The sequence below is a fragment of the Macaca thibetana genome, chromosome 1 (genome assembly GCF_024542745.1).
Source record: "Macaca thibetana thibetana isolate TM-01 chromosome 1, ASM2454274v1, whole genome shotgun sequence".
Lineage (NCBI taxonomy): Eukaryota > Metazoa > Chordata > Mammalia > Primates > Cercopithecidae > Macaca > Macaca thibetana.
In genome coordinates this window covers 179329728-179351634 of record NC_065578.1, presented here as the reverse complement: position 1 = coordinate 179351634, position 21907 = coordinate 179329728, and the positions used below count along the sequence as shown (strand labels likewise).

Genomic DNA, 21907 nt, shown 5'->3' with positions numbered 1-21907 from the left:
ACCTACATGCTATTTGCCGCACCACAGCAAGGAATGTCTGTTTTTAAGTGTATCACTCTATAGTATTTTGAAAGTCATGTTTTGAACAGGCATCAAAAGAAGAGTTCAATTTGGGGACATACTCCTAATAGAAACAGGTGTAAAAGTACTAAGCAGTTTGGTTTATTCATTCGGCCTTTGAAATATTGTTCTGTACCCACAGCTTAAGGCACTGGAGTCATTTAGGGGAAGTAGGACTACTTAGAAAGAGCAAAAAGTCAGAAACGGAGATGTGTCAGCTTCTTGGTACCATATTTTGTCTTAGCTAAGCATTTATCACAATAATGTTGTATAGCATGCCACTCCAAAACTCAGTGACTTAAAACAACCACCATTTATTTCTCTTACGCATCTGCTGGTGGCTGATCTGGGTTGGGCTTGACACTAGGCCACAGATTTGGTCCAGGTCTGCTCTACTTGCCTCTCATTATTTTTGGAGTAACGGGCTACCCAGGGCATGCCCCTACCATGCTAAGACGGACAAGCAAGAGGGCAAGCCCAACTCGCAAGCACATACCAAGCCTTTACTTGAGTCATATCAACCAACGTTCTGTTGGCTAAAGCGACCATGTGGCCACATTCCACATAAGTAAATGAAGCAGAGAAATAGGCTCCAGTTTTAGTGGGAGGAACTCTGAAATCACAGTGCAAAGAGCACAGATGCAGGGGAAGATGAGGGATTGGTAACAAGGATACATCCTCCCATGTTGGAAAAAAGGAAACTGATGAGAGGTGATAAAAGAGTTTCCTTTGAGTTTCTATCTTCCATGACTGCATAAATAAAAATTTAAAAACCAAAATATCTTAATCTTAAAATCTTAAGACCAGTCTTTTTTTTTTTTTTTTTTTTTGAGATGAAGTCTCACTCATTCTGTTGCCCAGGCTGGAATGCAGTGGTGTGATCTTGGCTCACTGCAACCTCTGTCTCCTGGGTTCAGGGGATTCTCCTGCCTCAGCCTCCCTAGTAGCTGGGATTACAGGCATGTGCCACCATGCCCGCATAATTTTTGTATTTTTAGTAGAGATGGGGTTTCACCACGTTGGCCAGGCTGGTCTCAGACCCCTGACCTCAGGTGATCCACCCACTTCGGCCTCCCAAAGTGCTGGGATTACAGGCATGAACCACTGCACCCCACCAATATCAATGTTAATCTTCTGTACACATCTGCTTCAATCTGTTGGTTGAAGGGTTTGGATCAGAGAGTCAACTATGACATAACTAGAATTTGCACCATTTGGGGAAGGTTTCTGGCTAACCAAGCTTACTCCATAGTGACTTCTGGCTCATTAGCTTATGGATAGGTCAGTAAGGTAGAATGTTGGCAATGGTTTCATCCTTCGATTTATATCTGCTGCTCTTCAAGGGGACATGTGTGTTGCTTCACATGGAGTTAAAAGAACAGTGGTAATCGGGGAACCCTCAAGTGACTTTGTTATAATGTGGCCAATCCAGGAAGAACATCATATTCAGGATTCATCAAACTGAGATGACTAATTTACTGCTCCAGTTGGATTTCTCACCTTTCTGCTTTGAAATCCAGGGATACAATCATTCATGCTCTGAATGTTGAAAGAAAGCTTTTGTGGACACCTACAGACTGGCCATGCTCTCAAAAGGCATTTTTCATCAACCCGGGATGTAGTCATTCTTTGTGACTTGACATACAAATTGAATCTGTCAAAATCTGGAATGCCATCTCTACATTCACTTTTTTCACAGCCTCGGAGGTTTTGTAGGCTCCATTTCTGATGGTAGACATTGTAGGAAAGTAACAACTGAGGTATTGCCCACATTTTTGTGGGATTTCTCCGTCTCTCCAGGAAGGAGATGGAATCACAGTCACACCTTGTGGCACAGTGGAAATGTACATTGGTCCAGATGGTACCTTTTAAAACTGTGCAGAAGCCCAGTGTGCTGTCTCCTTCACATCCCTTGCTTCATCTTTTCTGTCCCATCCCTTATCACACTGGCTTTTTAAATTCTTGCAGAAGTCATGACTCTTTATTCTTTGGATGAACCTTTCTCAGAGTCATACATTTCTGTAGACTTAAACATGAGTGATTCACTTGGTTGCAAGTAGTTCCTGGGCTGCACAATCCCTGCATATTAGCTAGAAAGGCTCTTGGTTCTCCTGCTTGGCACATAGCTGGACTGGGCTGACCTCCACACTTCCTTCCTGCTCTGAGAGCCTGTGACAGCCGCCTTCTCCAAAAGTCCTCCAGACTGTCATTCTTCCTTTCCCACAGGCTACACTGTGAGGTTGCTCTTAAAGGTGAAGGGTAATTTATTTGCATTCCTTTCTTCATTCCCCTGATCATGATTTCTAAACATTGATTTTTGCACTTGCTCCTCACTTCCTAAATTCTCAATAGGAATTTGGGGGCTCATCAGGCAGTCTGTTTAGAGCTGCTATAACCCAGGCATATTCTAGGCTTTATCTTAACTATAAATGTCACTAGAATCATAGAAAAATCTAACAAAGGAAATAGAGTTTGGATAGAGGAACATGAAAGTGAAAAAATCGAATGATTAATTGGAAAATGCACCCCCTTAACTAATATATCTGCAAAGAAACTTGTGCTTTTAACTTATCCATCATCAGTCCTCAAATTGAGCCACTAAGTTGATTCACTTGGGAACATAAGGAAGAAAAAAACCCAAAAGCCAAAACAAAAACTAAACCATATTATGATAGAGCCACAATCAGACCCCTACCCATGAGAATTGTCACATCAGCTGGCTGGCTGTAAACTAACCATGCAGTAGAATTGAATGTATAGTTATGCCATAGGAGGAAATCTACAGGAAATAAGATAATAGACTCCATTTTAATCAGAAGCCTGATAACCAGAAAGCTCAACTTCTATACTGTTTCCATGGAAAGGCAGATAAATATGAAAGACATAAGTTATTTATTTTATAAATTACTTCCAGAATATTTTATAGGATTAACATGGTATAATTTAGCTTCAATCATTCCAGGAATTTGTTTATAATTTTCTACAATAAGAATTGATATTTTAAATGGTTCAATTTAATGATTTTTAAAAGTACCTCTTCCAATAACCTCTTTCTTTGGTTATTGGTATTGCATGGATGAGAAATGTGTAATTAATCAGAAAAGCACATTAACTGTAGCACTCCATTTCTTAATTGTCCTTGATACACATCATGAAAATGTGTGCAGTTGGCTCTACTAGCAAATGTGGAAAGTGGTGAAGCTGCTTAAAGGCTGTATTTCCCTTGAGCAAGTCACTTTTATGTTCTCAATCTTATTCTCCTCGTCTTTATAATGCTCTGCATTTTGTTCACAAGACAGTTGTGGAATTAAAATGGGATAAGATATATGAAAGCTCATCATAAGCCCCACAGTGCTAAACATAGCAAGGTAGCGGCATATTATGTTGATTCATCTTCTTATTATCAGCCACAGGCTGAGCCTTGGCCATGTTCTTGCTCTGGGAACTCGATAGTGGGAATCAGCTTGGGTTCCTGTTCTAGGAGTGCTGTCAACTAGCTGTGTGGACCTGGAGCCCCAGTTTTCTCCCTGGGTCTCAGGTTCCTCAGCAGAACAGGTATGGGACTAGTTGATGTCCAAGGCCTTTCTAGCACTAATATTCAATGCAGAGCCATATAATCTGGAGTACTTCTCTTAGAAACTTCTAAAAATACAAAACTTTCTCTCCCACTGCAAAATCTGACTGCAGTAGGACTGAATCAACTGTTGGTAAGGCTTTCCTTCAGCCGGGTAAGCTTCTGACTTCTTTGGGAACCCATATTGCCTCCAGTTTCTGGTGTCGGCTGCCACCTGCTGGTTAACTTCCATAAGAACAGCTAAAACCTAGGGAAATAAAGAGAGCTGCTCTGCCTCAGGTGGTTATAGAGTGACTAGGTCACACTGAGTCACCGATAGGCGTCTACCACTGATGGGGACTCGAGTACTTACACCAGGAATGAGATACATGTGTGCTGTGGGCTGTTGTGGAGGAAATAACTGCAGTCTATCAGTCTTAATATCTACCTCTGCTTTGAAAATTACAAAGCTGTTGACCAGCGTTCTAATCTGTTTTCTTCTGGGGTGTGTTTACTCTTCCAGCTCTCTGAGTCCTCCTCATCCTGTTCTTCTATCCATTCCATGGACACAAATTCCTCAGGGATGTCTTCCTTAATGAACCCCCTCTCCTCCCCTCCGTCCTGCAACAACAACCCCAAAATCCACAAGCGCTCTGTCTCGGTGACATCCATTACCTCGACTGTGCTGCCTCCTGTTTACAACCAACAGAACGAAGACACCTGCATCATCCGCATCAGTGTGGAAGACAACAACGGCAACATGTACAAGAGCATCATGGTGAGGAGCAAGCCCTGACCCAGGAGCGGACTTCCATTTAGATTGTGTGTCTGTGTCTATCAGCCGCTCAGACTAACAGCCCTAAATATGCACACACAATATTAGCATATACATATGTGCATTCACACAGAAGGGATGTGTCAGTTCCAGGTCTCCCTGGGCATAGATGCTGAGTGATGTATGTATATAAAATATATATACATATATGTGTACACACACAGTGTATATAGGATATAATTTTCACATCTTAAAGAAATGCTAAAACGTGTTTGTTTAGGTCAGTATTAGCCTTTTGAAAAGTCTCAATTTGGGTGACTGTATCAATGTGCTCCAAGGAGTATGCCACTGCTTCACACGTTTCTGGAAGCCTTCCTATGGAATTATATGTCTGGTTTTATCATTGAATTTCCACACATTCTTAGCAGTGTACTCCCCTGATGGCAAATTTTTGTCATTTAGTCATTTGGATCAAACCTAGTTAATAAAGTGGATGATCAAGCTAGAAATACAGTTTGGGTTAATGAGCAATGATGCTTATAAAATGAGACCAGCCTTTTTGAGCTTCTTGTAAAATCTGTATGTTTCTGAGGACAATTACAAAGATGTTTTTAATAATGGCCGTCTTTTGGGAATACACACAGAGCCTCTCATGGCGAACCTCGGGTATGTGAGGTCTGGTATGTTTATCACAAGAATATAAACTCCTTAGTTTATGGGAGATAATCGTGTGTTAGAAATCACATTATCCTTTGTAGCAAAATCCCACAGCTAATTCCACATCTCTCCTCATCTTTATGACTCGCCTCTTTGAAGGCACACTGAGTGCTTACAAGCGCAGGTCTGAATATGGCATAAGTGGTATGGAGGCTCCACATAAAAGCTTTGCTAAAGCATTTATTGAATCAACACAATATCAAACATTGTGTACTAGTCATTAGATCAGGCTTGGGGGATAGGGAGATGAGTGAGACATTTCTACCTTTTGAGTTTGTTTTAATCAGAAAGGGAGCTCACAAAGCATTATTCCCAATGTACAAAATAACAGAGCCAAGATCAGGTTGTAAAGGGCCTTATGGCCCACACAGAGGAGTGTGTTAATCCTGCAGGCAATAGGGTCTTGTTGCAGGTTTTTAAGTAGTGATGGGATTTGCTCATTAAGAAAGTCATGGCATTGTGTTTGCTGGAGTGTGGGGGTAGATTGGAGGTGGGGAAGCAAGTTAGGAAGCTGGTGTCATGTTCCATGTAGGAGAGGATAAGGGCTTGAATGACAGTCATGTGGCTGGAGATGGTGAGGATTTTTGAAAGCTTTTGATGAGGTAGAATTGTAGAATCCATTCATTTAGTTACCAACTCTTTGGTTACTGTTGTGGAGGACTAGAGGCTGTCTGGGCAGTTGGTGGGTCTGTGAGATATGAACTACCAGAGCAGGATATTTCAGGGACGTTGAAATCAGAGGTACCAGTATGACATCAGATGGCATTGTCTGATAGATGGTCAGAAACATGGGTGCAAAGCTGGTGCTGAGATCAAAATTGGGAGTTGTCAAGCCCCACGGGGGGATGCGGTCTTGCGAGAGTGAGTGTAGGATGAGGCAGAATGCAAGTGGTAACGCGGGAGCGGCTAATAAAGGAGCACCCGAGAGGTAGAGGAAGCACAGGGAAGCCAAGGTCCTCCATGTGGTTACTGTCTTCTCAGCATGGTCTGTTCCCCTGGCACCTCTTACTTGCGCCAACCAGAGAGAACTTCCACTGTGTAACTCTGCGGTGTCTCTGAATTGTAGCATGGATTTGTACACCAGACAGTTATGTTTTGGGACTTGCCTGGTCAGCGTGCACTCTGCTCAGTCTGGGGAGAGCTGTGAGTGGCTGAACTGCACGAACCCCTACTGCCCAGGAGGAGTCATAGGTTGTGCATGCTGTCTGAGTGTTGGGAGGGTAGTGAGCAGAAGATCCCCTGCCCCCTGCCCAGAGATTCCTCCTTCCCCAGCAAATGGGCTGCCTCTGTGAGAATCACCTCTCCTGCCAACCCCTTCCTGTGGCCCTTCATATTTCACCAGGTGGTGCCACTCCCCTTTCATGAGAATCCTGCATGTGTCACAGGCTTGATCTGGAGAGATGACACAGTGCTCTTGTGCTCTTGTTTTCATCGTTAGGCCTCTCAGGAGAAACTTGGCTCTACAGGAAGTCCCTTTGTGAAATGTATTATACTGTGTGCTGTTGACCAGAGGATGGAAATAAATCAGTCCAGGTTCAGGGGAGACTAGCAGTTCTCAAACTTTTTGTTTTCGGGACCCCTTTGTACTCTGAAACAGCATTGAATATTCCAAAGAGCTTCAGACTATGTGGGTTATATCTGTTGATATTTACCACATTAGATATTTAAACTGAGAAACTTTCAAAGTGTTGATTCATTCATTTAAAATAACAATAATGAACACATTGCACATTAATGTAAATTTTATTTTTTAATGAAAAATATCTATTTTTATCCAAAAATTATTGAGCGAGAAGAGTGGCATTGTTTTCCATTTCTGTAAGCCTGTTAAAATGCGAGTGAGACTGGCTTTGTTTTGTTTTGTTTTGACTGTGAGTGCAGTGTACTGAAGAATACAGTGACAGCTACTAGACTTGTAGTTAGGAGCCACTGTACCGATTTGTGCTACGGTGCCAGCACTTCCATCCACCATAGCTTCTGCAGTACATGCAAATGTCCACACAAAGAAAAGACAAACAGCATCTTAGTATTGTCATGAAAATAATTTTGGTTTCATAGATCCCCTCATGGATTTGAGGGCCCCACGGGCCAGAGATTGCACACTGAGAACTGGTGGCCTAGAGGACTTGCTTCATAAGAGCAACTCTTGTCCCTGGAATCTGAGGCCCTTCCATAGAAAGTAGGAGAGACAGCAATTAGCCCTTGTAAAATTACCTCCTCAGTGACCATGGAAAAATGTCTTCTACCACTGAGCCCATCACTCTTTCGAAATGATCTTTCTCTCCATTATGTCAATCACAGAGTCAGTCTCCCAAAATCCCTTACACAGGGAACGCAGTATTTCTGTCACAGGAAAGTCAACGAAGGTGACACCAAAGCGTCGTTCAGTACCGTGCGTTCAGTACAGCAGTCACTGGCCCCGGGTGGCGATGGAGCGTTTGAAATGGGGATACTCCAAATTGAGATGAGCCGTGCGGGTAAACTCTATGCCAGATTTTGAACACTTAGTACAAAAAAGTAAAATACTGCGTTAACAATTTTTGTACTAATTATATATGCTGATGTAATATTTGGGGTGTTCAAGTTAAATATCACTTTTTAAAAACCTTTTTCTTTTTTGAGACGGAGTCTCACACTGTGGCCCAGGCTGGAGTGCTGTGGTGCAGTCTTGGCTCACTGCAACCTCCGCCTCCCGGGTTCACGCCATTCTCCTGCCTCAGCCTCCTGAGTAGCTGGGGTTACAGGCACCCACCACCACACCTTGCTAACTTTTTTGTATTTTTAGTAGAGACGGGGTTTCACCATATTGGCCAGGATGATCTCAAGCTCCTGACCTCGTGATCCACCCGCCTCGGCCTCTCAGAGTGCTGGGATTACAGGCATGAGCCACCACACCCATCCTAAAAACTTTTTAATTGTGGCTGCTAGAAACTTAAAATGAAATATGTGGCTCACATTCGATACTTACGAGTGCTAGTTCCGTCTATCCGCATAAGGATGGCTGCTTGAGCTGGGAATCCTCATTGTAATCATCAGTTCCATTCAGCATGACTTTCATGGTACAAAGTAATAAACACCCAAGGGAAAGCCCTTGGTCATCTTGTCCTCATTTGAACATACCTGGGGAAGTTTAAGGTAAGGAGAATGCAGGTAGCCTGGCTGGGTCATATAACTTACCCACCTTAGCCTGACCTGCATCCCTTGAGGAGAGATCTTCTCCTTTAGCCTTCTGCTACTAGTTCAGTGTGACCCAGCTTTGGGAGCATTTTCTTCATACTATCAAAAAGCATGTGTTCCTCATTTAGAATTTTGTGTGCACCTACTTTTCCTTTGTAAATGAATATGCCAGATGTTTTGGTATCAGACACATGAACAAGATCTTTGCTGCTTACAAGGACCCCTTTGTAATGCACATTGTGTATTGAATCACAAACACCAGCTGCTGCCCCAGATCAGAGCCAGGCATCTCGGCACTGCCATCCTCAGGCACACAATGGCAGTTTCTTGGAGGAAATGAGGCTTCTGTATGTGTCAAGGATGGTCGTAGGGGGCTTTCTTTCTATAGTTCTCTTGCCCCCTGGTAAGAACAGCTTTTTATTTTTTAAGTAAGAATAATCTGAGTTTTCATTCACTTCTTTCAAATTTAAAGAAATCACCCAAGATACGGTACATAAGTCTGCTTTCTTTTCATGTTGCTCTGCACACCCTGCAAATAGTTGGGTGGCAGGCAGAGAGGTGAAGGGGAGAACATCAGAATTGGGAATGAGGGAAACCTTTAACTTGTGCTTTTAAAACACCTACAAGTTCATGTTTATTGAAGCATAATTTGCATATATTTACATATGCAGATCTTAAATGTTTGATTCTTTGAGTTTTAATAACTATATATATCTATGAAACTACTACCCCAAATCTTGATAAAGAACATTTCCATCTCGCCTGCCAGATTCCCTGTGCCCTTTCCAATCAATCCCCTCTTAACCTAGAGGTTCATTTTCTAATGCCACAGATTCGTTTTTCCTTTTTTTGAAAGAATAGACACCACTGGTGTGTAATCTTTTGTGTCTACTTTCTTTTGCCCAAGAAGATGTTTGTGAGATTCGTCTGCATTGTTGCATGTGCCAGTTCTTAGTTCCTTTCAGTTGCTCAGTAGGAGTCTATTATGAATGTACTACGATTTATTCTCTTTTCCTGTTGATGGAGATTCAGATTGATTCAGTTTTTAGCTATTGTGAATAAATCTGCTATGAATGTTTGTGTACAAGTCCTTTTGTGGACATAGTTTTTATTCTGCTTGGTAAATGCCTGGGAGTGGGACTGCTGAATCACAGGTTCACCTGTACTTTTTGAAATGGTCAGTGGGCAGAACTGTGACTGGTTTTATCCTGTGGGTTGTAACCAGTGCCATAGAAGCAGTTCAACATGGGAGGATAATGTTGGGCCAGGACTAATAATGCTTTACATTTTTCACAATTCCCTCATATATATTCTTTCACGGGAACTTCAACCACTGTGGAGGAGATTGGCAAGGAAAGTGTTCTCTCCATTTCAATAGCGGATGATGCTGCGACTCAAAGATTAGGTGACTCGCCCATCGTCTGTGGCTACTAAGGGTAGAACCAGGACTAGAAACCAGGGATCCTGGCTCTTGGTCCAGTTCCAATTCCACAAATCCATTCTTTCTGGAAAGGCATCACAACACAAGATGGCAAGAATGAGAGGGTCAGGAGAACTCCCTCAGGAAATGTGAAGCTAAGTACTTTACAAACCTGTTCATTGTCTTTGCAGTTGACGAGCCAAGATAAAACCCCTGCAGTGATCCAGAGAGCCATGCTGAAGCACAATCTGGACTCAGACCCCGCTGAGGAGTACGAGCTGGTGCAGGTCATCTCGGAGGACAAAGGTGGGCATCCTTCCGAGACAGGCGTGTTCCTTCCCAGGGCAGGTGGCTAGCACATGTCCACAGCACTCCGCACTTAGAAGGCAGAAAATGGATACGTACTGTTTTATCAGGACCTCGTGGTGGTTTTTGATAGTGCAAGGGTGAACAACCGTGCCATCACCTCACTTGTAGAATTAAGTATCTCAAAGCCCTCCCTGATTCCCCAGCTCTTGTTTTTCTTGCAATTTTGACTAGTATTTCTTCTGCCCAGTCTTTCTGAGCTCTTCAAACACTTTTCTAGGAAGAAGTGTCTCCCTGCGCCAGGAGGCAGAGGGTAGGGGAGTCTGTTGGGCATCGCAGGTGGCCACACACCTCCTTTACCCAAGAATGTGTTTCTAAGTTGTGTGTGAATCTGAAATTTAGCAGTTCCTATAATAATTTCTCATCGTTCCAGTTAATCATGTAGGAGAGTTATTTTCTTTATTCATGATCAATTTAAAAATAACACAAACCTCTAACTTGAAGGTTATTTAACTCACATTTATTGAGGCAAAGAATTGGTAATCTATGAAAGGCTTCAATATGCCTGGGAACATGTTATTTAAAGAAATATCTTTTATGGAAGACTTTTTGGGCAAATAATCACCTTTGCATGTATCTGTCTGCTAATATGAATTTGGGGACTGCATTTGTTGAGAGAAGAAAACAGGCTGGTAGATAACTCCTCTGTACTTTGTCACTTCACAGACAGTGACTGTCAGGATAGGTCTCTTCTCCAAGTGCAGAAGGAGCAGCAAATATTGTTGACCAAAGCCAACCCTTTCTGCCACCAGACCCCAAACTGTCCGTTGCAGCCACCTTAAGTAGTCCTCTGCTTACCAGCAAGCAGCGCCCCCTATCAGTGAGAAGCATTCCACAAGCTAGGCTCTAGGATCAACATAGCACCCCGGGCTCGATCGCTGGGTAGAGGAGAGTGGCTGAAATTACAACACTGCCTTCTCCTAGAGATTGAAAGCTACAGCCTCTGGGAAAATTCTTTTTCAGTTTCCTCTTGGAACTTTTCTCATTCATTCAGCTGAGGCTTAGGCTGTGGGGCAACACTTTCTCAGTTATAACCTTTTAATGTAGTTATAGTTATAATTCTAAGCCTAAAAAATGGTCTCAAGTTGTACCATTTTTTTTTTACAACACGGCACTAAGGTGAGGCTGGTGGGTCTAAAGGTCCGGGAGTCTCGAGGGGTAGCCAGGACCCAGTGTTGCCCCTCAGCTGTGTGATCCTAAATGCAAGCTGCTGGACCCCCTGGGCCTTGGTCCTTAATTAGAGACAATACCCTGCTGGTTCTTCATATGTCACAAGGCGATTCTGAAGAGAACAAGAAATCATGTACCTGAACATGGGGAGATGCTAAATGATATATAACTGTGAGGACTATTATTACTGACCCACGAGTATGTGGGCAGCAGCATGGGACACTCTGAGGGGGTTGTTCTCCACTGAGCCTTTGTGCACAGAATGTACAAGAGTCACTTGGAACCTGCTCATATCAGTCTTGCTGTTGGATCTCAGTGTTTGAAGTTGAATTAAGACTCACTTTGTCCAGTTTTACAACCATATGCCTCTGTGATTGCCTCCCTCACCCCACTACCACAGAGCTAGACTTGTACATTTTACCTTTTTAAATTCCATTTGTTTTTTTCAAATGCTCATTACACTTGAGTGCTAAATACTGTATACTTTCTTGTGGCGATTCCTCAAGGATCTAGAACCAGAGATGCCATTTGACCCAGCAATTCCGTTACTGGGTGTATACCCAAAGGATTATAAATCATTCTACTATAAAGACACATGCATATGTATGTTTATTGCAGCACTATTCACAATAGCAAAACCTGGAACCAACCCAAATGCCCATCAATGATAGACTGGATAAAGAAAATGTGGCACATATACACCGTGGAATACTATGCAGCCATAAAAAAGGATGAGTTCCTGTCCTTTGCAGGGACATGGATGAAGCTGGAAACCGTCATTCTTGGGAAACTAACACAGGAACAGAAAACCAAGCACTGCATGTTCTCACTCATAAATGGAAGTTGAACAATGAGAACACATGGACACAGGGAGGGGAACATCACATGCCAGGGCCTGTCGCAGGGTGGAGGACTAGAGTAGGGATAGCATTAGGAGAAATAACTAATGTAGATGATGGATTGATGGGTGCAGCAAACCACCATGGCACGTGTATACCTATGTAACAAACCTGCACGTTCTGCACGTGTACCCCAGACCTTAAAGTACAGTAAAAATAAAATAAAAAATAAAAATAAAAGTGAGGCCGGGCATGGTGGCTCACACCTGTAATCCCAGCACTTTGAGAGACCAAGGCAGGTAGATCATGTGAGGTCAGGAGTTCGAGACCAGCCTGGCCAACATGGTGAAACTCGTCTCTACTAAAAATACAAAAAACATTACAAAGAAAAAAAAAAGTAGCCAGGCCTGGTTGCGGTCGCCTGTAATCCCAGCTACTCAGCAGGCTGAGACAGGAGAATCGCTTGAACCCGGGAGGCAGAGGTTGCAGTGAGCTGACATTGTGCCACTGCACTGCAGCCTGGGCAGCAAGAGTGAAACTTCATCTCAAAAAATAAAATAATAATAATAATAAATAACTTAAATAAACAAATAAAATAAAATAACATAAAACTGAGTCAAAATAACTTTGCTTTGATGATTTCATATTACACTTGGAACAATCCTTGTTCGAAAATTACAGATGTCTAGTTGGGAATCATTGAAGTTGAAAATAGTTTAAATATTAAAAGATACATAGGAAGGGGAACATCACACACTGGGGCCTGTCGGGGGTGGGGGAAAAGGGGAGGGAGAGCGTTAGGACAAATGCCTAATGCATGCAGGGCTTAAAACCTAGATGACAGGTTGATAGGTGCAGCACATGTATACCTATGTAACAAACCTGCACGTTCTGCACATGTATCCCAGAACTTAAAGTAAAATACAGTAAAACAAAGATATGCATGTTCAGCACATGTATCCCGAAACTTAAAGTAAAATTAAAAAAAGAAAAAAAGATACACACTTTCCTACATGGGGAATAAAATACTTGTTTGATGGGATTACTTCAAAAAAATTTTAATATTTCAAGTAGAATTCTGGAGTGCTGTAGATTTTCTGTTTTTTCCATGTCATTGGATTCTCTTAGTCTTTGAGAAAATCTGCATACTGGGGTGGGAAATGGACTGCAGGAGAAAGGAAACCTGAGTTCAAATCCCAGTTCTGCCATTCAGTAGCTGCCATCTTGGGAATTTTCTTTAACTTTTCTTGGTCTCTGTTTCCTACTGTACTTTTTTTCTAGCTTTAACATTTTCTCTTGGAACATGTAGTTCATGGAGTGAATTTCTAAAATCTCATTTGTACTAATTTTTAGAATTGGGATTGAGAAGCTGGGGTCAGTTTTCGGGGCGGTGGTGGTCACTGTCTGGTTCAGGTCACGTTCCAGACACGAAGGGCCATAGTCCCATTCTTGTGTCTGGGCGAGGTTTACAGCTGCCATTGTCAGTGCTGAGCGGAGCTCCACAAGCTGACCACCTTATCTTTCCTTATCTTTTTCAGAACTTGTGATTCCAGACTCAGCCAATGTCTTTTATGCCATGAACAGCCAAGTGAACTTTGACTTCATTTTGCGCAAAAAGAACTGCATGGAAGAACAAGTGAAACTGCGTAGCCGGACCAGCTTGACATTGCCCAGGACAGCTAAACGGGGCTGCTGGAGTAACAGACACAGCAAAATCACCCTCTGAAGGGAGGGACCAATGGCCCCTTGTTTGCCAAAGGCAGACAGGCCGGGGCTGAGAACAGGCTGTGGTGATTGCAATTACCATCCAGTGTTCCAGGATCATTGGTGAAGTCAGCAGATATTTATTGAGTTCCTGTGGCGTGCAGAGCACTATGATAGGCATTGTGGGGAAATTGGAAATGAATTTGACATGAAAAGGATGAATGATTCACTGATTCTCTTTGACTTATTTGAGACTAAAATGCAGAATTACCCACATTTAAAAAATATATATATGCACACATATTTGGTATGCATGTGTATATATATGAAAATATATAAGAGGAACTTTAGGGGATAGTACGGACTATGGAAAAACAAATTTGCACAATGGCCTGGGAAGCTGAGGTCACTTTTTACAGGGAAATAAAAGAAACTGAGAACTTAGTCTCGTATCTTCCGAGTGAATGGAATCAGTCCTGGGAATAGAGAGTGTCCTTTGTGCCAGTATTACAAGAAGCCCAAACTTTATTTTTATAAAGGGAGAAGATGACTTTCTCAATCAAGTGCCATCAGATAAAAACAACTGCAGAGGCTGGAACTGCCACAGGCTGCATGAAAGGCCACTTTGTAAAGGGTTTGGATGAGCTGGTGGCCTTCAACCTCTGCCTGCATCTGCCGCTTTCTGCTACCCCAGGGAGGCCAGGAGGAGCTTCGGAGGACCATTGCCCCACTGGTCTAGCCATCACGACACCTCTGGAGGTGTCAAGCTCCTGAAACAAGCTAATTTCAGTTTCTGGCAACCCCGTGTATTTCTGTTTTCCCCTAAAGAACATATCATAATCATCGCACAAATAACCATGTTCTTTGGTAGTGAAGCCAGAAAAGAAAGCGCGAAAAGAATGGTGACTCATTTGGACTCTTATCTGTCTTGGAATGTCACTACTTCATTGCCTTCTCTGATTGCCTTTTGCATGTAAAACTATGTGTCTGGAGTCTTTTGCCATCTGGATCCTAGTACCTCTTTACTATGTGCAATTTGTTCCTCAGGTGTGGAAATTTCTACTGCAATTTACTACATTTGGTTAGTTTGAGCTTGTGAAAGATTTCTGAACAGTGATTGCCCTGTTAGTAGCCCTGCAGAAGATGTTTCCTGCTGATAGCAGCATCCTATTTTACTTATTAACTTTTATAGCATTACTGTGCCTAGTCATGGGGAAAGAGATGGGCTGCATTGATTATCTGACTCATTCGTCTAAGAGGTACATTCTTCCAGATGGAATCAATAACTTTGGTTTTCAGGTTCCCATGCTTGCTATCACAGTATCACTGTTAAGTGACATTTTTGTCTCTCATAACACCATCACACTCTTCCTTCCAAGTCTGAGCTATGCTGGGGTTTGAACTAAAAGCCATATGTGGAATATTGACATGTGTAAGAAGCACTTTCAGAATGTTGTCCTTTTTAAGAAATGATTCTCAAAATACCAGTTTTTATTCCAAAAATAAAGAGAACAAACCCAGAATATGAAGTGCAGATTGTAACATGGAGCTATTTTTTTCCTAATCCAGTAATACAGCTCCTAACAGTTGTGCGGGATTTGTGTTACGTAAACAGCCATGTGAATTCTGCAAGAAACACCAGGGAAAGTTTAGAGATTTGTGGCAATGGACCGAAGAACAGGCCAGGAAGTCCTCCGATTTCCTTTGGTCTTTCCAGGAGATTGGACTACACATTGTAAAGACTGGGTTTCAGCTAGTCAAAAAGCACTTTCTTCTGTTTTCAATGCCTGATCAATTTGTGCTTCTGTGCTTGTCGGAGAGATGGCCAGGGTGGCAGCCCTCATGCAGGTTGAAGTACATGTAACCCCAGCCTGATATTCTTGGTGTGAAGGTCGAAAAGAAAATAGAAAACCATTGGCCTGGGTGAGGGTGTGGCCACCAAGACATAAGTGTTGTGCCCCTGTGCTCACCCTGTGTATTTATACTGTATATGTAGAGTCTAGATTTATATACTGCAATGTAAAATATATATATATATATATATATTTACCTTTTTTAAAGACAATGGAAATCCCAAGTAGCTAAAACTTAGCCTCATTTATTTAATGCCACTTTAAATTGTCTTAAATTTGTTTCCTGGTGGACAGCCGGGTAATGCTTTTAGCTGCTCGCATGCTTGTCTTTCTGCATCTCCATCATCTGTTTACCTTTTGGTTAAACTAATAAACTAGTTTGGGACTTGGCTGGCATGTGCTGCCAGACCCAAAGGGATTGTATCTGGATTATTAACCAGGTGGGTTTTGGGTTCCAGGTGTGTCAATAAGCTTTTGGGAAGCCCACTGGATCGGTTGGAGGAGCACAGGGAAAGCCAGTGGCCGAGTCAGGTGGGATCCTTCCCACTGGCAAGTGTCACGAGCCTTTGGGGGGAAGAATGACTTCCTTAAGAAACTGCAGTCAGAGATGATGCCTTTGCTGGATTGCTGTCGCCCAGGCTCTGTCACCCAGGCTGCGGTGCAGTGGTGCGATCTCGGCTCCCTGCAGTCTCTGCTGCCCAAGTTCAAGCAATTCTCCTGCCCCAGTCTCCTGAGTGGCTGGTATTACAGGTGCACACCACCACACCCAGCTAGTTTTTGTATTTTTAGTAGAGGTGGGGTTTCACCATGTTGGTCATGCTGGTCTTGAGCTCCTGACTTCAGATGATCCACCCATCTCGGTCTCCCCAAGTGCTGGGATTACACTGCACCCAGCATGGGGACACTTAATAAAATCCAACTTAGAGTGAGGGTCCAAGTTAGCATTTTGTCGCTTTTCTGAGAGCCTTTCCCCGCTTTTTGTGATGGATAGCACCTGCATAGTTCTTGAAACCACCTATGGTGCCCTGGAACCCAGGGGGACCTCTATGGAGGGAGGAAAGGCATTCCTAAAAGAATTACACTTGAAATCGTTTGAAACTGATCCATGCAGTTTCCCCAAAGTCATTAGGTCTGAGGCCACATTCACTGCAGATGCACAGTATTGTCATTTATCATACTGTTAAAAAGTTTCCAGAATTATTTTCCAGTGGATTCCTAAATGGATCCAAATTATCCAATGTTCTGTGCCCTTGTGGAATTTTTAGAGGAAGCCAAGTAGATATTTTAATAATAGGAAATTGATAATATGGGGTGGGGAAAAAAGGGAAATTTTGGTCTTCGGTCCTTGTTTTTTCAAGATCATTCTAAAAGCCTGTTTCCCTTGTTTTGCCTTTTTCTAGAAACTGGGCTGGGTACATTTTGCCTGAAGGAATACTGTCTTAAACTTGTCTTCTTTGGAGCATTTGTAAATTCTCCTTGCAGCACAGGATCATTAGGAGGCATACAATATTGCCTTATGTGTCCTGATTTCAGTGGGACTAAGAAGGTTCCTGACTCAAACCTCTTTTTCCGCAGATGCCTACATTTCCACTAGGAGAAGTTATTTCCATTGCATTTTTCATTGCTTTTCCCCCTAGACTCTCTCTTAAAATTAAATGCCTTCAGAAGGGATGTGTTAGGCTAGGCTAGGCTGGACCGAAGTACCAAACCAAGAAATCTCAACAGCTTAAGACCGAGGTTTATTTTTTCTTTCGTGGGACTGTGTAATGCAAGTCAGGAAATTCCTTAGTAGCTTTTCTCTAACAGCAGCTCATGGATCCAGGCAGCTTCCATCTTGCAACTTTGCCATCTCGGTGTTTCCCTTCTAGTCACAGTGATGATAAAGAGAGTAAAGAGAACTCACAACTGTTCCCAACTGCCTTAGACCAAAGCGACACCTGTCACTTCTGTTCACAGCCCATCGACCAGTCCCTGGCCCCGATGTGAATGCAGGCGAGGTGGGAAATGCAGGAGAAACCTGGAGGAGTTGATGCACACGACCGCCTCTGCCACAGAGGGGTAATGCCTTCTTCCTAGGGTGCAGGGGTTTGTTCACCACTGGCAGTCATCAGAAAGTGTTTGGGAGAGATGGCAGTGAGGACTTGAGGCTGCACAGAAACGAGGAAGAGTTGAAGAAAGATGCTGAAAGGAGAAAATACTAGAAATAACAATTTAATTTTGTCTAGAATTAGCGTTGATCTTATTTTTTAATTTAATTTTATTTTTTGAGACAGGGTCTCACTCTGTTGCCCAGGCTGCAGTAGTGCAATCTCAGCTCACTGCAGCCTCCGCTTCCTGGGCTCAAACGATTCTCCAACCTCAGCCTCATGAGTAGCTGGGACTACAAACGCAAGCCACCAACGCCCTGCTTTTTTTTTTTTTTTTTTTTTTTGTATTTTTTGTAGAGGTAGGGTCTCGCCATGAAGCCCAGGCTGGTCTCGAACTCCTGAGCTCAAAGCGATCTGCTTGCCTTAGCCTCCCAAAGTGCTGGGATTACAGGCATGAGCCACTGCACCCAGCTGATCTAATTTATTTCTAATTTTTAACATACAGTCACTCACCAACAATTCATTTTCTTCTGATGTGGTTCCTACTTTGATGAAACTAGGAGCTACTTTACAGATGTAAGTCAGGTTAAAAAAAGAAACCTAGGAAATGTAAAGTATTTATGCAAAACCCAACAGATCAAATAGGAGCCAGGCAAATTTAATTATTTTAGACTCACAATTTGGCAACCGTTATCGGGTGTGGATTCTCAATATCTCTACCCAGAAACCTTTGTGGAAGCAATTTTCTTATTTAACATTTCAAGGAATCCAATGTAGGTAATGTTTTCTTAAGAGTTTGAAGGCATCTTACAAATCATGTAGTCAGCGGCCTCATATTACAGATACGGGGCTGAGACACAGAACGGTTAAGTTGCCCAAGTTTTAGGGACAGAACTCTGGATCATCAAACCCCACTCTGAGCATATAACACTGGGCCAGGCACTAAATGGAGGAGGCTCTCCTGACAGACACTTCCACAGCCTCACGGAGCTGGAGAGAATCCTTGGGATCTGTGGGCTCCATCCCCAGCCTTCCAGTCATGTGAATTCCCACAAACTATCTCGGTCAGCTGGACACCTGGTTGGTTCTTTGAAGTGTCTGAGGAACATCGTGCTGAGGGTCAGAGCACTGCCACCTACTATCCTGAGCATCACTTCCATCCCACTGATGAAGAAACAGCCATAAAGATGATTATTTTGAGTTAGCACCCCAGATGGATTGAAATCCCTTTCTTATTTATAGACTCAGGTGTTACCAGGGGTGGCTGCAGCGGGAGAAACTCCTAGGAAAGGCACCAACTGACAGGAGCTAACAAAGGGGGAGCGGATGGGACTGGGGCTTGAGTGGTGTTCAGGAGAGCCAGTTTTAAGACCTCCCAGATCACCCTCCCTGTAAGCCAGTTATCGGTATCCAAGTGCTTTAACACAGGCTTCTCTGAAGACATTGTTATTCCTACCATTGTTTCATACCAAAGCTTCATTATGTGCTACAGTTCCAATTTCTTACACAAGAATGAAAAGGGTTACCAGTACAGGAAGTTAAAAAAAAAAAAAAAAAAAAGACCAAATGATTTAAGCTGTTTCTGAGTCGTTCCTGCCATAAGAAACAATCAAGGCACCAGTTTTGAAATGGGAGAAGCATTCTAAATGAAACTGTTAGCTTGCCCCTTGACATAAATTTCGTTCCTCGTTTATTCAGTATCTAACATCCAAGTCTCCAGCAATACGTTATCTGAGAGTTTGCAGTATGACCAGCTGAATAATCAGTATATGAGGTTTCATAGGGGAGACAGACATGGGTTAGAGGTGCCAGCTTTATGTATCGGGCTGTGTGTGTGTGTGGTGAGAGAGAGAGAGTGCAAGAGTGAGAGATTAAAACGTTAAATGTTACTGAGAAAACAAACGAGACAGATTATCCCCCAGCAGCTTGGAAGTGGGTGCAGTTTGGTGAGATCTGACTGCCTCTGCCTGACTCCCAGGCCACTTACTGCCTTAGGCGAGTTGCTTCCCTTAGCTCTTTGCCTTATCTGAAAGATAGGGATTAATGAATAGTTCCTACTTCTTGAGGTTCATGCTGTATTAAACTACACAGCACACGTAGGGAAAGTGCGGTTCACTTTGGTGCATGGTACGAGTTAGCTGCTGTTATTCCTGGGAAGCTTCTGGCCTAAGGGAAGTCATGTCTTCAAAGAAGCCCTCCAACCTCCCCGGATGAGCCAAATGGTCCAGATGTGAAGCTCTTAGAGGTGAGGCTTCCATGTGTGGAACAGCACCCTGGGAAAAGTTAAGCTGCTGCTGCTCTGGGGAGGGACTGACTCATGGAGTTGGAGGGCGTCCAGGGCTCCTGCAGCTTGTTCCACGGCTGGGGTCCAAAAAGGTTCACAGAGACGGGAATGTGGGCCCAGCACAGCCTCCCTGGCCGGCCTACAGGCTTTGCAGCGTGCACTCGCGCTGGACGGGCTGTGACAGGAGAGACTGGCTGATGTCAAGCAGCCCTGGGCTGGAGTGTCCCTCTCGGGGCCTGAGAGATTGGCCACCACACAGAGCTGGCAGCAATTCCCATGAGTCCCACCTTCTTGGGTGGATTTCTCTCACCAGAAGCTTTGCTCCCTGCTCCTGGGTACTCCCTCCTGTGTCTGTCCACGGTCCCTGTGTCTGTCCTACAGGAAGTGGTTTTTGACTCTGGTTCCAGAGGTCCTGTCCAGGGACAATGGAGATGCTTGATTGTGAGTTACTGCTGTTCCCCAAGCATTGGGGGCGCTGGTCACCTCACTTGTTCCTTTGCAAGCGATTCAACTCAACACCACCTCAGTCTCTCCCACAGTTGCAGACTTAAAAGGATAAAACTCTAAGGACAAGGTTGTCACCACTTCCATTTGAAGCCTCCCTCCTACCACACTACTTCCCCCATTGGTTCCCTCTTCTCTTTCTTGGCCTGTGCACTGGCATCACTGTCACCAGCGATGGGCTTGCCTTAGTCTCTTCTCCCTGCTCCTTACACTTCTCTCCCAGACTCTGCTCTGAGCAGCAGGACTTTGCTCCATGTGTGGTGCTCTGGAAGCCGCCTCTTTCCTCTCCCCTCAGATTCTCAACAGGCTTGCACCACTCTGTCCCTTGCACTCAGCTCTGCTCATGGTTTCCTCCCCTGGGCTAGGCCTGAGCAACAATATCATCCCCTTCAAGTCTTCGCAATTTATGCTAGCAGTTTTAAAAAGCAGTTAAAGCCCTTCAGACCACACCATCAAAATGCCTGGACAACTCAACTCCTGTCTGAGGGTCTGTTCCAAACTTCTCATTTCCTTTTGGGAGAGGAAATTGTCGCTGATTATTTTCTAAGCATCTAAGAACAGAGAGAGAGAGCTGCCTGCTCCACTTTGAAAATCAAATTCCCCCACTAGCAAGAGCCCAGACATCCACCCCGGCACCCTGGAATGGGAAACCCCCAGCAAAGCCTTGCCAGGTCCATGGGGGCAGAGCTAGTGCTCTGTGGGTCCTAGGATTGCTCAGACATGGCAAGTTTATTAAAGCACCCATTTCAGAGGAAGCCAGACTGGAGAACTACAGGGAGGGGCATAAAAACAAACTCCATAAATTAAAAATAAAGAGAAGGCAATCCTCAGAGACGATTCTTCATTCTTTCCACTCTTTTTGAGGGCAGATGGGAGGATGGATGGCTTAGGGTTGGAAGCAACATAGCTGGTGTCACAGAGGCTACTGAACAAAGATCAGCTATGGGTGGAAGCAAAAAACTAGGGCATTTCAGTAATTCACAGAGCAGAAAGGAAGCCACACTTTTGCCCAACAACCAAGTTTAATGGAGCCATTCCACCACTTACCTTGGAACCCCATTCAGTGTCTGACAATTCTGTCAATGAATTCTTCCTGCAAGCTCACCTAAACTCCTCTTGCTCTGTCCCTGGGATAAGAGGGAGCACCATTTTTCACGTAATCTTTTGTAATAAAATGTACTAAAATCTACCATCATTACTTCTTTCTTCTCCAAGCAGGCACAAAAGGATATTGTCCAGACTTTGGTTCTTGTCTCAGCTGCCCTACACTGACTTAGGGCCATGGGCTCACAGGGAAGCCCTTCATATGCACCCCCTTCTCCTGCTGGCCCTCCTCCCTCAGCCGCATTTAATTGAGGGACAGCAGGTTCCCCTGAAATAATAAACATCACCACAAAA

General features: G+C 43.6%; 2 protein-coding genes across 4 annotated transcripts in view; one reads left to right on the top strand and one right to left on the bottom strand.

The window, feature by feature from the left end:
• The window catches only part of RGL1 (ral guanine nucleotide dissociation stimulator like 1), a 291149-nt gene extending 275097 nt beyond the window's left edge, over positions 1 to 16052 (top strand). For all 3 annotated transcript variants that reach the window (XM_050765896.1, XM_050765898.1, XM_050765897.1), the window contains 3 exons: positions 4137 to 4391; positions 9894 to 10008; positions 13616 to 16052. In XM_050765896.1, coding sequence (XP_050621853.1) covers positions 4137 to 4391; positions 9894 to 10008; positions 13616 to 13803 — 558 coding nt within the window. In that variant the 3' untranslated portion in view covers positions 13804 to 16052. The remainder of the gene's footprint in view (positions 1 to 4136; positions 4392 to 9893; positions 10009 to 13615) is intronic.
• ARPC5 (actin related protein 2/3 complex subunit 5) overlaps positions 1 to 21907 on the bottom strand; it is a 1051210-nt gene that overhangs the window by 284868 nt on the left and 744435 nt on the right. The window lies entirely within an intron of this gene.